The 16,898-nt window shown below is 39.0% G+C and overlaps 1 protein-coding gene and 1 long non-coding RNA gene across 4 annotated transcripts in view; one reads left to right on the top strand and one right to left on the bottom strand.

Annotated features, from left to right (window-relative positions):
* The first annotated feature begins 1,619 nt into the window (after positions 1-1,619).
* Positions 1,620-8,708, top strand: IFIT2 (interferon induced protein with tetratricopeptide repeats 2). The gene is made up of 2 exons (XM_032245587.1): positions 1,620-1,913; positions 5,763-8,708. The coding sequence occupies exons 1-2, from the start codon at positions 1,909-1,911 to the stop codon at positions 7,180-7,182; spliced, it is 1,425 nt and encodes a 474-aa protein (XP_032101478.1). The 5' UTR covers positions 1,620-1,908; the 3' UTR covers positions 7,183-8,708.
* LOC116528360 overlaps positions 8,050-16,898 on the bottom strand; it is a 26,652-nt gene continuing 17,803 nt past the window's right edge. For 2 of the 3 annotated variants that reach the window (XR_004258996.1, XR_004258998.1), the window contains exon 2: positions 8,050-9,343. This is a non-coding gene — a long non-coding RNA (uncharacterized LOC116528360). Of the gene's footprint in view, positions 9,344-12,327; positions 12,360-16,898 lie in introns of those variants that run through there. The other variant, XR_004258997.1, reaches the window with a different exon arrangement.

Here is a 16,898-nt window from a genome sequence, read left to right as displayed (position 1 = left end):
AACTAAAAATGGAATTTTCATAAAACCCAGCAATCACACTACCGGGTATCTATCCAGAGGAAAATAAATCAGTAAATCAAAGGGATACCTGCACTCACATGTTCATCACAGCACTATTCGTAATAGCAAAGATAAGAAATCAACACATCAGTGAACAAATGGATAAAGAAAATATTACATATACACACAATGGAATGTTATTCAGTCATTAAAGAGGAATGAAATCATGTAATTTGCAGCAATGTAGTTGGAACTGAAGACCATTACGCTAAGTGCAATAAGCCAGGGACTGAATGACAAATACTGCATGTTCTCACTCAAATGTGGGAGCTAAAAAACTTTATCTCATGGACATTGAGAATAGAACAATCGATACCAGAGACTGAAAAGGGGGGTGGCGGGAACATGAGAGTTTGGTTATGGGTACAAGCGTATCATTAAATAGAGAAAAAAAAAGTTCTAATGTTCAATAGCAGACTAGGGTGACAATACTTAGCAACAATATTACGTATATTTTAAAGTAACTAGAAGAGAGGACTTGAAATGATATCCACACATAAAAATGATAAACACTGAAGGTGATGCATACCCCAATTACCGTGACTTGATCATTAAACATTCTTTGCATATAACAAACACTCACATGCAACCCATAAATATGTAAATTATTATACATCAATAAAAAGGGGGAAAATATTGTAGGGCTTGGGGAAGCCAAGAACATAAAGAGATGTTAGGAATTGTTTGGCTTAGGTCAGTAATCACAATGGATTGTTGAATATCAGAGGAGATAAAGTTCTAGAAAAAGCAAACATCGAAAGTTTCCCCTGACCGGTCACGGTGGCTCACGTCTGTAATCCCAGCACTTTGGGAGGCCAAGGCAGGAAGATCACCAGAGGTCAGGAGTTCAAGGCCAGCCTGGCCAACATGCAGGAACCCTGTCTCTACTAAAAATACAAAAATTAGCTGGGTGTGGTGGTAGGTACCTGTAAGCACAGCTGAGGCAAGAGAATCGCTTGAACCCAGGAGGTGGAGGTTGCCGTAAGCCAGGATCTTGCCACTGCACTCCAGCCTGAATAAAAGTTTCTCCTCTGATTGCTTTGGTTAAAGATTTTAGTTAACAGCTATAACAGAAACTAACATTTACTTATTACTGCCAGACATTATTCTAAGGACATCTCACGTATTCTCTTATCTCATCCTCCCAACACCACAATGAACCTGTAGTGGTATAATTCCCAATTCACAAAGCCGAAGCAGAGACATTCAATAATTTTCCCCAGAGTTTCATAGCATAAAAGTGGAGGCTGATTTCAAATCCAGATAGACAGACATTACCACCCATGTTTCTAATCATCTATTTATTTATTCAACAGCTACTTTTGGAATGCTTGCCATACCATGCAACGTGCAGGTAGTTTGGCAGGGACTGGAGACACAGCAATGATTCACACTAAAGTCCCCTGTCCTGTCGAGGCTAGATAACTGCTCCTTACAGCGGCCTGCAAATTATACTGGTATAAGGCAGAGCAAAGATGGGTTAATATGGTAATCACAAGGCAGGGTGCTTTGTAAATGTGTCCTTCTCCCAGTTGTGCTCCCTTGATGTTATAAGAGGGAGTTCCACAAAGAGGAAGTTCTTCTAACTCACTACTACCCAGCTGGGCTTGGCTCTTACTTAAGATTCGTTTCCTGGTAAACAGTCCTGCCAATTGCACTTTCTAGTTTCACTTTCCCATTTGTAACATCAGCTGAAGGGAAACAAACAGTAACACAAAAAAAGAAACAGAGGCCGCTTATATTTACAGGGCTCTTTAGCATTCATTGGAGGCAGAAGAGGAAGATTTCTGAAGAGTGCAGCAGCCTGAACGGCAGCCCTGCTGAACAGCTGAGAATTGCACGGCAATCATGAGGTAAAGATTTTCCCTTCCTATCGGATTGTTCAGTCAATCTCGTCCACTGCAAATCCTGAGTAGCTGTGCTACCAAGGAGGGCCAGCTCCGTTTTAGTGTTTGTTTACAGCCTTACTATGCCTTTACCTCTGTCTGTTGTAAATCTGTCTTACTAATGCTGGTGTGTCCCCTCCTATACAATTTTCTGCTTCACACTGGCAGGCTTCCCAAATTCCTCTCCAGAACTGCTCGCCTGGGTAACTAAGTTGTGAACAGAGAAAGAAGGCAGCAGAGAGGGAATGTTTCATCAGCCTAGTGTGTCAATTGAAGATGGGTCTGAGGGAATTGCTCTTGTGTACTGTCCCTCTCCTATTTCATATTTGAAAGGATTCAGTTGGGGACTGGTGATAAAATTATTTAACTAAAGGGTCTTTTTCAGCAGATACTGTTAAAGATATACATAGAATAGCAAACCCCACTTCATGCTAAGGTGAATTTTACATTTAATGTAGTCTTTCATCTCAGATTTGCACAAAAGCTGGTAAAACTAATTATTTTCACCCCAAAATGCTACTGATTGGCTAGAGTCCTCCTGAGTATGAATTAGAGATGGAGTGCTTGGAGAAAATAGTTCTCACCTCTAACATTCCCTTCTATTACCAAAACATGAGAGTGCCCTGGAGAGGAAGTATTAGCTCATGGAGTAGGAAGGAACTGTTTTCTCCAGTTTGAGGGTGGGGTAGCCGGATGGGTTTGCCTAACCCTCATCCTGGGAGCTCTGGGATCCTGTGTTATCAACCCCAGTGCTCACTTCCTGTGAGATACCTTGCCCTTCTTCTGTGAGGTTCCTGATCTTTATTTTTAAAATGATATTATTTCCTGCTAGTCTAAATGTCTGCCTGACCTTAAAAAAAAAAAATGAGATATTTACAAATTTCTTTTTCTGTAGTAGCCCAGAATCTATTAGAACCCTTTTCTTATTTCTTAGAATTTTAGTATGGTCTTATCTTAGAATTTTTCCCATTGTGATACAGACCCATCAATCCTTCTCACTTTCCTTAATTCTTTATCTATCATGACTTTCACTGGGCATTGCCTTTGTACTCTAAGACAGTGGTTCTCAAAATTGAGCAGGCATAAAAATTGCCTGGACAACTAATCAAGGACAGAGCCCTAGGGTCAACTCCCCAGAGATTCTCATTAAGAGAGTCTGGGTTGGAGTCTGAGGATGTGTGTTTCTAAAAGACTCCTCAGTGATTCTGAGACTGCTTTAAGAAACTGTGGTGGTAACATTAATTTTGAGCTTGGCTGATAATGTTACTGTGGCTTTTATCCAGATACGAGGCAAAGGAAGAAATTGTTGTTGTTGTGTATATGACTAGAACTTCTATAGGAATCAGAAGAATAAGTTCTCACAAGCCAGAGCCCAGGAAGCAAGTGTCTGGGACCAGCTTCTCTGACTTAACAGTGGAAATCAAAACCCAAGATCAAGCAGTGAAGTGGGATGACTTTAAATGGCTGCTCAAAGGGATTTTACATAAATATGCATATTAAATGGCTGTATCCTGCAAATGCACAATTGACTATATGTTTTATATAGTGGAGATAATCTCAACTCTATTTATGTTCTTTGTATCTTTTGTAAAAGGAGCTAAGGAGTTCATGTGTTAAGGGAATCTTCCCGTAACCTCACTAAGAATAAAACTAGATCTGTTTGGACATGAGCTTTTCAAGGGGAATGCTGCTGCCATTAGGATGCCAGATACCAAGCCAAGCACCCTCTCCTGGGCTTCTGCCCCTGGGGTTAGTTGCATCAAGAGACTTAGACAACCTGGCTCTTTGCTAAAACCTGTTTGGAGCTTTGAATGGAAGGTGGGTCCTTCCTATAAGGTCCTGCCTATTTTCCCTCCTATTTTTGTCATTTCTTTGTTTTTTTCTGCTTGGGATAGTAAAGTCTCCATTTGTTTCAAGAAACAGAGATGAGCAGGAACTGATTTAAAGTTCCTAAAGTGCCTAAGAGGACCATGGATAGGACTGTAGTGACCCCAGGATGATCAGAACAGGACACTGGGGAGCCTGGAGAGCTCAGACCCTGTGTTTTCTCCATGTGCATCCAAGTCATACTCTCTACCGCATTCATTACAGAATATGATGAGTCCTACAGAATATGGCCACCCTCAGACCCCAAGCATGTGCAGCATACCTCTTGACGCCTGAGGACTCACTCCAGCTTCCTTGCTACCTCTCAGTTCCATTTACAGCTTCCACTCAAGTTTGGGTGCTCAGCCCTGTTCCCCATCAAAATGGAGGTGGGAAGGAGTGATATAAAAAGTGGGAGAGAGAAGGGCAGTTAGAAACAGGGGGCACATAATCTTCTATGTAGACATATATCTCAAAAGTGATCCTGCCACATTACATGATATTCCAGATATCTATTGGTTGTGTAAGAAGCCATACTATTTAGAAATATAACTCCTGATAGGAGGATTGATTTACAGATACCACAAAAAAAAAATTAAGTGAGAAAAAGCAACATTACAGAGACTCCAATACACAGACAGTGTTGAGAAATAATTTGTAGCATGGAATGCTACTCATCTCCAAAGTAATTCGAAATACAGGCTTTTGCCCACTGGCCGTTTGCTGGGTTTTTTTCAGTTGTTCTTTTTTTTTTTTTTTTTTTTTGGCTTGGTTGGTTTGGGTTTATTTATTTATTTTGAGGACCAACACTGAAGGGAATGGAAAATCTTTCCAGGAGAGTTGTAAGGGTACCATAAAGAAAAAAGAGCTCTTTTGATAAGGAGCTAGTGGCCTTGTGAAGCCTTCCGTGTAGCCATACTTCTTGCCCCTTGTTATTAAAGCAAAACCCAGAAGAGAAAAATAAAATTTCATAAAAAATTAAAACAAGTACAAAATTATTAATAGAGAAACTCAATGAGATGTATTAAGAACAGAAATCACCAGTCTAAGAAGTGGAGGTATGAAGGGGGGAATATAGAAAAAATATATATATTTTATTCCAAAATAAATGTTTAAGACATTGCTAATGTAAACAATAATTGAAATTAAATGGGAGAATAATACAAAAGCAGAGAAAATGAGTAAAAATTAAGAATGGTTGAAAATAAGATTCAAATGGTTAAAATGGAAAAATTCAACAGAAAAAAAATGAGAATGTAGCATGTTAAAGTAATAAACCAATATAAAATAAAACAAATCTCAGATAAACTTTCTGATAAAAGCTCAGAAAGTTGGAATAGACAAAATAAATGAAGTATATATTAAAAGCTGAAATAGAAAGAAAATTAAAAGTGATAAAGATTTCTTTAAAGGCAAATAAAGGAGAACTAAGTAATTAAGAATATCAAAGATAAAATGAAGCTGCATTTCAGAGGGATGAGAAATTAAAATCAGCATGGCAAAACAAAAGAATAAAAAATTATAAAGCTAAAATTTTCAAAGTACAAAAGTAAAGCTAGGGAAAATTGAAGAACAGAAACAAAAAACAATGAAAAAGACTTGCTTCTTTAAAACTGCATAAATAAAACCAGGTCTCCACAGAGGCCCTCAAGAGCAGAGGGAAGAGCTATTTAACAAAAACTGCCTTATTCATAAAAACCTACCCACAGACTAAAAGAACAACCCACTGCCCTAACCCTAATTCTTCTACTGCCCACAGTCCCTAAACTCCTGCTGCCACATGCAGGAATTAACAATAAGCCAAATCATATTATGGAAAGAAAAGAAGGAGAGTTTCTTTTATTCGTGTTAACAGCCTTTAGGAGGAGGAGAATTTTATTTGCCATGCTCCCATTTCTTGACATATAAATCTATGTCTCATAGTGTCCAACTTTCTGTTTTTCCCTACAGTGAGAACACAAAGAATTCCTTGGAGAGCAGCCTACGGCATCTAAAATGCCATTTCACCTGGAACTTGATGGAGGGAGAAAATTCCTTGGATGATTTTGAAGACAAAGTATTTTACCGGACTGAGTTTCAGAATCGTGAATTCAGAGCCACAATGTGCAACCTACTGGCCTATCTAAAGCACCTCAAAGGCCAAAACGGGGAAGCCCTGGAATGCTTACAGCAAGCTGAAGAGTTAATCCAGCAAGAGCATGCTGACCAAGCAGAAATCAGAAGTCTGGTCACCTGGGGAAACTATGCCTGGGTCTACTATCACATGGGCCGACTCTCAGATGCTCAGATTTATGTAGATAAGGTGAAACATGTCTGTGAGAAATTTTCAAATCCATACAGCATTGAGTATCCTGAGCTTGACTGTGAGGAAGGGTGGACACGGTTAAAGTGTGGAGGAAATCAAAATGAAAGAGCGAAGGTGTGCTTTCAGAAGGCTCTGGAAAAGAACCCAAAGAACCCAGAATTCACCCCTGGACTGGCAATAGCAAGCTACCGTCTGGACAACTGGCCACCATCTCAGAACGCCATTGACCCCCTGAGGCAAGCCATTAGGCTGAATCCTGACAACCAGTATCTTAAAGTCCTCCTGGCTCTAAAGCTTCATAAGATGCATAAAGAAGGGGAAGAGGAAGGTGAAGGAGAGAAGTTAGTTGAAGAAGCCTTGGACAAAGCCCCAGATGTAACTGATGTACTTCGCAGTGCAGCAAAGTTTTATCGAAGAAAAGATGAGCCAGACAAAGCTATTGAACTGCTTAAAAAGGCTTTAAAATACATGCCAAACAATGCTTACCTGCATTGCCAAATTGGGTGCTGCTATAGGGCAAAAGTCCTCCAAGTAATGAATCTAAGAGAGAATGGAATGTACGGGAAAAGAAAGTTACTGGAACTAATAGGACACGCTGTGGCTCATCTGAAGAAAGCTGATGAAGCCAATGATAACCTCTTCCGTGTCTGTTCCTTTCTGGCCAGCCTTCATGCTCTAGCAGATCAGTATGAAGAAGCAGAGTATTACTTTCAAAAGGAATTCAGTAAAGAACTTACTCCTGCAGCAAAACAACTGCTCCATCTGCGGTATGGCAACTTTCAGCTGTATCAAATGAAGTGTGAAGATAAGGCCATCCACCACTTTATAGAGGGCGTAAAAATAAACCAGAAATCAAGGGAGAAAGAAAAGATGAAAAACAAGCTGCAAAAAATTGCCAAAATGAGACTTTCTAAAAATGAAGCAGATTCTGAGGCTTTGAATATTTTAGCATTCCTGCAGGAGCTGAATGAAGAAATGCAACAAGCAGATGAAGACTCTGAGAGGGGTTTGGAAACTGGAAGCCTCTTCCCCTCAGCATCAAACTGGAATGGGAATGAAGACTAGAGATGTGATGCCCATTAGGCTACTGCTGAAAGGGAGCTGAAACTCCTCCACCAAGTTGGTATTCAAAATATGTAAGGACCGGTATGGCAAAAGATTGGACTAAGACACTGGCCATACCACTGGATTGATGCCTGAATTGCTGAGTCTTGGGAAAGCTCAAGGAGTTATGGGAGAAGAACCAGATTGGGAGGTAGGTCCAGGGGTTTGGTGATAGAGTTATTTCTCAATTGACTTCTTGAGTGCAGCTTGAACTGTAACATTTGCTTAGTCACCTTTAGTGGAGTAATCTATTAGGCTTGTTTCTATGTTTATATAAAGCAGCCAAATCCCTCACATATAATATCGAAGTCCATTTTTCAGTGTTGTTCTACACTTGGAGTCATTCTGGATCCCAAAGAGGTTAGTCCTAATGTGCTGAGTTCATCCAAAAGCTAGGGCACCAAAGTCTAAATAGGGCTCGGTATCCCCGCCTCTTACCTCTGCTTCCGTCCTCCTGCTTCCAAGCCTATCATCAATCTTGAGTATTCTACAGTATGTGAATTCAAGTGCCTGATTAACTGAGGCTGCAACATCGTTTGAGAAGAGAACAGAGAACAGGAAGAGACATAGCTAGGAGCAACGGGTACAAAAAGCAATGTGTACAAGACATTCAGCAAGTATAGAGAGAGTTTACCTCTACTCTGCCCTCCTCATAGTCATAATGTAGCATGTAAAGAATAAAATGGGATTCTGTATAACACACTAGAAACCAACATACTGTATTTCTTTAAAAACCTGTGTGAAAAAATAAATGTTCCATCAATAGGGATAGGGAAAAAGTAAGCAAAAGAGAGAAAGAAAGGAATACTGGTTTATCTTTGTAGATTGTAACTAAAGGGAGAAATTTTTACTATTTTAGCCACTATTAGGAACATTTTTTTTTTTGGTAAAATGAAGATTGACTTTGTTCAAATGCTTTGATGAACCTGGTTTGAGATAATAGGAAAGCAACAAAATGGGGGAACCTGGTGACTAAGGGCCTAGTGCAAGGTCTTGTGAAATGCCATTGATAATAGATGGTGGGGTTCCCCCCCATTAGAAATGTTGTATATTAAGTGATATAAACACTTCTTTTAACTCTGAAAATCTTCAGAGAAATCACAAAATTCACGGTATGCTTGAAACAATTGGGATTTTCTAGGTGAACACTGAATGGCCTAGACATCAAAGTTGGTGTGAACCAAAATGGTGTCAGCTGACCCAGCATGAAACCATCAGCCACACTCTGGGTTGGAAATGTTTGCCTGTTGGAATTAATTTAAGCTTAAGTATATATATTAACATTATTTTATGGAGCAATTAAAACAATAAAAATTCAAGGTTTTTTAAAGTTAAAAATTCTAACAACTGTAACAATGGTTTTTGTGTTATTTTCTGTATTAAAAATCCTGTTGCATGCATTTGAGGTCATCAGTGTGCACGATTTATATTCCTGAAAAAGTCATACATTTTCATTTATACATTAATAAATAAATATAAAACATAAAGCAGTGATCTGGTTCATCTGGAATTTTGCTGTACTTTAAATCTTTCAGACTCCACTTTAAGAGTCCAAGTCTTCGGATAACAGTTGCCATCTCCCACCTGCTACCATTGACCTACGTGAACACAGACACTCTGCCTCCACCTTGATGGTGGGTGGGCTGCTGCCCCTTTCTTTGTTAAATTTTGTGCTTTTGTCACATTTTCTCTATTCTGACCTCTATTATGAGAAATAAGTTTCACTGATTCCATTTTATGCCCCATCTTGGACACAGTCCAAACGTGTTAGAGAGTCTTCCCTATTAAGTAAAGAATAGGAAGAGACAGGAAGCCCTGAAGTCTCTGTTGCTTTTTAAGAGTCCTCTAGCGGAAAACACAAATCACACCAACTGCAAAGGTAAACTCATTTCTTTGGATCGATATGGACAAGTGTACGTTTCAGAGGAAGATCTAGCTCGCCTTGCCTGAGTAAATTAATCTGGTGCCTGGGAAGGAACACCACACATATTCTGAGTGGAAGGTTAAAATGGAGCGGTATGCTGACCTTGGCAGAGGACCATTGACCTGTGTGTGCTAAAGATGGATGTGTGGAATCTTGTCCTTACATGTCATGCCACCAATCCCTTGCTGGAACAGGATCCTGAGTGGGAAAACACCAGGAAGGATAGAAAAAGGAAACATAATATATTATACTTAATATGTATTTGAGGACTTCAAGTTAACAAATGATTGGAAAACAATAAAGAAAAATATGTACATAGCTCCTATTTCCTGAAATATCACTATCCAGAAATAATAAATGGAGTTACATTAATTGGGCTTGACTTGTAATTCCCTGCCTTTTAACCACATTTCCCAGGGCAGGACATTTGACTCCCTTCATATATTCAAGTACAGAACACAGCAAGCCCCTAGTAGATGTCTCCTACATGCTAATGAACATGTCTGTCAGAGTTACCTGATCACATCTGCTACTTGTGTAGCTTCAGCACTCGTATCCAATAATGACCATTGCCCCTAAAACTGCCTTCAATACATCTCACATTCTCTGTATTTGATTTCCACCTTGAGAGTATTAATATCTCTGCCAACAATGTTTTCAAGTGTGTTAGTGCCAGTGAAAGAGTAAGAAGAATTCCTCTTATCTCTGTTGGTTCCAAGTAGTTCTTACTTATTTCTCAGCCTCAGAGTCCTCAGTGGAAAAGATTCATCAACTTTTGCTTGTCTTTCTCCATAGAGCTCAGACACAGTCCCTGGGGATGGCTGACCTTGAGTCATACTCCACTTTCACCTTTCTTTATACCCAATGTCAACTGACACATCCCATGCAACTGGATCCAGTGCAATTGGAAGACTGGAAGTAGTAGAATCCTGATTAGAGCACAGATAGGCTTCGTGTTAGGATCCCTACCATATGTGCAATCAACGTTGGATGCCAACCTGAGTGTTGTAGTTTCCAACCTGATGCCATATGTACCCATTTCCTTGTTTCCTCCATTTGCCCCATTGCCGATTTTGGAAAAAAGACCAACTTACACTCGTGTAAGAAATTTTCCCTATTATTAATAGTGCAGCTACCTCATTGCTGATTATCTACACATTCTAGGGAGGCTCCAAAAAGGGAAACTGATTAAAATCCTTTGATGTACGTAGGTGTATGTACCTGTAAGAAAGGCATCCTCAGCTCTACATGGGGCCTCCCTTCAGCTGCTTTACAAACAGACTTAAGACTAGAGAAGAGATCAGAGGCAGGATTTGTTGGAAGCCTGTGGAAACAAATCCCAACAGTTCTGCATCTCCTCTGGTCCTCTGCAGGCTGCTATTGAAAAGGGAGCTACCAAACAGTTCAACAATACGTATCAACCCCAGACCCTTGGTTTATGTCTCATTTGTTTTGGAAACATAATGAGTCAAAGTTTGTGTTATTTCTGAATTGGGTAAAATGTAAAAATATACAGTAAATTCTACCCTGAACTTGGAAATTCCTGAAACCCTTCTAGAGACCTGGAAATTGGCCCCAGTGTGTTTATACAGATAAAATCTAATTAAATGTTTGAAAAGTCTTTCTGTTACCTTCCCAGCATCCTGGATATCCCAAGTAAATGAGCCCATTTATATTCTGCTTTTGATTTACAGATATTATGCAGCAGAGACACTGTGATATAAAAGTTATAAACCACTGAGCACACATTTTCCTCTTTCTCATTTTTAAATTAAACTTACTAATTGGTTGTTAAGTATTACATTTAAAAACCTAAACCTGGGCCTGGCGCGATGGCTCACGCCTATAATCCCAGCACTTTGGGAGGCCGAGGGGGTGGATCATGAGGTCAAGAGATCAAGACCATCCTGGTGAACATGGTGAAACCCCATCTCTACTAAAAATACAAAAATTAGCTGGGCATGGTGGCGCAAACCTGTAGTCCCAGCTACTCGGGAAGCTGAAGCAGGAGAATTGCTTGAACAAGAGGCGGAGGTTGCGGTGAGCCGAGATCGCACTTCAGCCTGGGTAACAAGAGGGAAACTCTGTCTCAAAAGAAAAAAAAAAAAAAAAACTAAACCTGGCGGGGTGCAGTGGCTTATGCCTGTAATTCCAGCACTTTGGGAGGCCGAGGAGGGTGGATCACCTGAGGTCTGGAGTTCCAGACCAGCCTGCCCTATATGGTGAAACCCCGTCTTTACTAAAAAAAAAAAAAAAAAAAAAAAAAAAAAAGTTAGCTAGGTGGGGTAGTGTGCACCTGTAATCCCAACTACTCAGGACGCTGAGGCAGGGGAATCTCATGAACCCAGGAGATGGTTGTTGCAGTGAGCTGAGATGGCACCACTGCACTCCAGCCTGGGTGACAGAGGGAGACCTTGTCTCAAAAACAAACAAACAAAGCTCAAACTTACTTTTACATATTTTTAATTAGTGAAAAAGCCTACATAAGTTGGAGTTTTAAAACATATGTATAAAACTATGTAACATATCTTCTAATTGTTGGTTAAGGAAAACTAGTGTTTAGTAGAATATTTTAAAATATGGAAACATTTTAAATAATGAGTAAGGCTTTTAGGTTATGGAAAAAAGTTGATTTGTCTCAGTGTTAAAAAGGAAATTATTATTTCCACCAGTAAGATATGAGAAATATTGTTTCCAGCATCTTCACCAATACTGAATATTACCAGTCTTTTTGTCAATTATATTTCCAAAAAAGGCAGTGGCGCATAGATCACAGGTAAATAAAATGTTCAAGTATAGATTCTGTATGATGGAAATCCTCTCCACACCCAGAATGCTAGTTTTCTCACCTCTCTCTGTCTCCCCACCTCCTCTCGCTTCCTTTTTCTCTTCTCCTTTCTCATTTTTATCTTCCTTTTATGTCTTCTTCCTTCAAGTTCTCTTTCTCGAGATGACTTTACATCTCTGTGCATGAAGCGGAAAACATCCCTGCCAGGTTACCTATCATTTCTCCTAATAATTCAATGAAGCCAGGTGCAATGGCTTACGCCTGTAATCCCCACATTTTGGGAGGCCGAGGCGAGGGGATTGCTTGAGCCCAGAAGTTTGAGACCAGTCTGGACAACATAGTGAAACCCTATCTCTATAAAAAATACAAAACAGCTGGGCTTGGTGGCATGCACCTGTAGTCCCATCTTCTTGGGATGCCGAGGTAGGAGGATCATGTGAGCCCAGGAGGTGGGGTCTTCAGTGAGCCGAGATCGTGCCACTGCACTGCAGCCTGGGCAACACAGTGAGATGAGACACTGTCTCAAAAAATAAATAATAATAATTCAACAAAGACTTTATAGAATCACTCCCTTCTGATTAAAATTCCAAAGAAAAATCTGTTTGTCTCATTTCAAGTAACTATCCATTACCGATAGAATCCAGTTGACCAAAAGAATGAGATCATATGCCAGAAAAAGCAGGGGATTTGAGTGTAGGCTTTCTGCAGGAATGAGAGCAAATCGTCCAAGAAGGAGACATAGGAGCAGAGTGGAAATGACTGGCAGAGGACATGGCTTACATAACTAGAATACATTTACTTTAGCTTTCAATCACATGAGCACACAATTTCGTGTGTAGTCCAGCACTTAGTCTTACATTTAGAATATCTAGAATTCTAAGTAGACCAATATTTCTCAAACTTCAGTGTGCAGTGCCTACTTTCATGTGCACAATCACCTGAGGATCTTGTTAAAATGTAGACTATGATTCAGTAGATCTGGATGGAGCCTGAGACTGTGTATTTCTCACAGGCTCTCAGGTCAAACCAATGCCACTAGTCTGTGAGCTACCCCTTGAATAGCAGAGGTATAGACTGAACTGCAACCAGTTCAATGTAGTGCCAGTTTTCAGTTTATCCTTTAGTCACAAATGAAGATCATACCAGCACAGTATCCTTCCCACAGCCTTCTCTCTCTTTCAATAACTCATATCTTGAGAGCTCAGACAAGAAAATCTGTATGACCTCAAAAATAAATATGGTTAATGTAAAATGGTGTAGCCACTTTAGAAAATAGCTGGGCAGTTCTTCAAATGGTTAAACAATTACCATATGACCCAGCAATTCAATTCCTAGATACATACCTAAGAGAAAGGAAAACATATGTTCACACAAAACCTGCGCATGAATGTTCTTAGCTGTATTCATAGTTGCATTATTCATGATGGCCAAAAAGTGGACCCATCAACTGATGAATTGATATATTAAATATGGTATATCCACATAACAGAATATTATTTGGAAAGAAAAATAATTGAAGTACTTACTGATACATTATACAACACAGATGAACCTTAAAAACATGCGAAGTGACAAAAGGAAGTTTAAAAATGTCACATATTGTATGATTCTGTTTATATGAAATGTTCAAAGGAGGCAAACCTGTAGAGGTAAAAAAACAGATTAGCAGTTGCCTAACACAAGGGGAGGGGGGTGGGTGGATGGAAGATGACAGATTGAGAACGTTCTATAATTGATTGCGGTGATGGTTTCATAACTGTGAATATAATGAAAGCTATTGAATTGTATACTTTAAATGGGTGAATTTTATGATATGTGAATTATATTTTATTATAGCTGTTAAAAAATGGGCACTCTTATTCCAAATATAATAAGGAAAATTTTTCTTTTGTTATCTATTTTTACTTCTAATTTTGTTTTTATTGTGTTGTACCCATATTACCAGCATTTTGAATACTGTCATTGCTTTCCATTCCATATATATGTTAGATAAGTTATGTATTCTATTTTCTGAGTTGGGTATGATATAAAAATCTGGTCCCATCTGATTTAATATTTAAATACTCATACACAGGAACCTTACTCATTGGCAAATTGGCACAAAGAAAGAGTCCAAATACAGAAGAAAATTTGACTCCATATGTAAGTTCAAATCTGCATGTGTACAAGTTTAGGAATAATATGAATTTCTTTTTATTTATTTATTTATTTTTGAGACAGAGTCTCGCTCTGTTGCCACACACCAGGCTGGAGCGCAGTGGTGCAATCTCGGCTCACTGCAACCTCCGCCACCCAGGTTCAAGCAAATCTCCTGCTTCAGCCTCCCAAGTAGCTGGGACTAGAGGCGCGTGCCACCACACTCAGCTAATTTTTGTATTTTTTAGTAGAGATGGAGTTTCACCATGTTGGCCAGGATGGTTTCAATCTCCTGACCTCGTGATCTGCCTGCCTCAGCCTCCCATAATATGAATTTCTTAATGATGTTATTCAGCCACCATGTGCAACTGTTGCAAATACTGTGCTAATCCATGAGTACTTTTTGAGCCAGGAATTAGAACAAGAAGAACAGCAAGAAAATGGACAGAAAATGGTGCTACTGTACTGAAAAGATAATTCCTCATTACATAAGAATCTATTGCATTCTGGTGAAAGAAAGGCTTTGAGCAGTTTGCTGAATTTGCCTTTTCTCTGATATTTATTGCTATGATCTTCTCTAAACTCCAAAGCAGAATCTGTCTCTAAAAATTGGCTCCCTCACAACGCACAAATATTCATGTTATAATCTCCATTCATTGTGAGCAAAGAGATAGACAACGTTTCCCTGGGCTGGATATTTAGGATTTCAAGTCCAATTATACCAGAATTAAGCACCAGATTCTAAGTAACAGAGGTGCTATTTGTTCCTTCAAAATTTTACATTTTTGTGTCTGTGATATGTGGGACTCTAAAGCATGGGACCACAGGCAGGGCACCTCTTAACTAGGTATAAGGGCAGCATTTATACCTTCTATGATACCACAAATATTTGTACCTTTTATAAAGATATGTCACTTAAATTATCACCAGGATAACAAATTGTTAAGTAAAACAACCAATCGGAATTAGACTTTTCCAAGTTGCAGGTTACTTTCATGGAATATAACAACCCCACCTACCCTGGCCTCTTATAGCCAGGCAAGCCACACCTGCTAGAGCTTCCAATTTATATCCCACAGCAAATTCTCATTTCTCACTCCCTTACAAAATTCTTGTTTGTTGGTTCAACATATGAAAATCAGTAAATGTGATTAATCACAAATACAGAACTAAAAACTGAAACTATATGATCATCTCAATAGACAAAGAACAGGCTTTTGATAAAATTCAACAACCATTAATGTTAAAAACCCTCAACAAACTAAATACTGAAGGAACATATATCAATATAATAAGAGCCATCTATGACAAACCCACAGCCAACATCATACTGAATGGGTAAAAGCTGAAAGATTTTCCCTTGAGATCCAGAAAAAGCCAAGGATGCCCACTCTTAGCACTTTTATTCAACTGAGTACTGCTAGCATGAACAAGCAGACAAGAGAAAGAAATAAAAGGTGCCCAGATAGGAAGAGAGGAAGTCACACTATCTATTTTTGCAGACAATATGACTGCATACCTAGAAAACCCCATAGTCTCTACCCAAAAGCTCTTAGGTCTAATAAACAGCTTCAGCAAAGTTCCAGGATGCAAAATCAACACACAAAAATCAGTAGCATTCCTATACACCAACAACATCCAGAGCCAAATCAAAAAGGCCATACCATTCACAAGAGCCACAAAAAGAATAAAATATCTAGAAATACAACTAACCCAGGAGGTGAAAGATCTCACAATGAGAATTACAAAACATTGTTCAAAGAAATCAGAGATGACACGAATGAATGGAAATGTTCATGGATAGGAAGAATCAATATTGCCAAAATGCTCATACTACTTAAAGCAATTTATAAATTCAATGTTATTGCTACCAATGACAGTCTTCATGGAATTAGAAAAATCTATTTTAAAATTCATATAGAACAAAACAAAAACTGCTCAAATAGGCAAAGTCATTCTAAACAAAAAGAACAAAGCTGGAGGCATCATGTTACCTGACTTTGAGCTATACTACAAGGCTACAGTAACCAAAATCGCATTATACTGGTACAAAAACAGACACTTAGACCAATGGAACAGATAGAGAGCCCAGACATATGGCCACACATCTACAACCATCTGATCTTCAACGATGTTGACAAAAACAAGTAACAGGGAAATGACTCCCTGTTCAATAAACGGTGCTGGGATAACTGTCTAGCCATATGCAGAAGATTGAATTTGAACCCCTTCCTTACATCATATATGGAAATCAACTCAAGATGGATTAATTGTAAAACCTCAAACTACGAAAACCCTGGAAGATAACCTAAAAAATACCATTCTTGACAGAGAACCCAGCAAAGATTTCATGATGAAGACACCAAAAGCAATTGCAACAAAAACAAAAATTGACAAATGGGACCTAATTAAATTAAAGAACTACATAGCAAAAGAAACTATCAACAGAGTAAACAGGCAACTGACAGAATAGGAGAAAATATCTGCAAACTATGCATCTGCTCAAGGTCTAATATTGAGAATCTATAAGGAACTTAAGCAAATTAAAAAGCAAAAAGCAAACAATACCATTCCATTTGACCCAGCAATCCCATTACTGGGTATACATCCAAAGGATTATAAATTGTTCTACTATAAGGACACATGCACACGAATGTTCATTGCAGCACTGTTTACAATAGCAGAGACCTGGAACCAACCCAAATGCCCATCAATGATAGACTGGACAGGGAAAATGTGGCACATATATACCGTGGAATATTATGCAGCCACCAAAAACGATGAGTTTGTGTCCTTTGTAGGGACATGGATGAACCTGGAAACCATCAT

This window comes from Sapajus apella, unplaced genomic scaffold (assembly GCF_009761245.1).
Source record: "Sapajus apella isolate SASKATOON/1434 unplaced genomic scaffold, GSC_monkey_1.0 scaffold58, whole genome shotgun sequence".
Taxonomy (NCBI): Eukaryota; Metazoa; Chordata; class Mammalia; order Primates; family Cebidae; genus Sapajus; species Sapajus apella.
The sequence above is the reverse complement of the archived record's forward strand: the minus strand, read 5'-3'. Positions and strand labels throughout refer to the sequence as shown.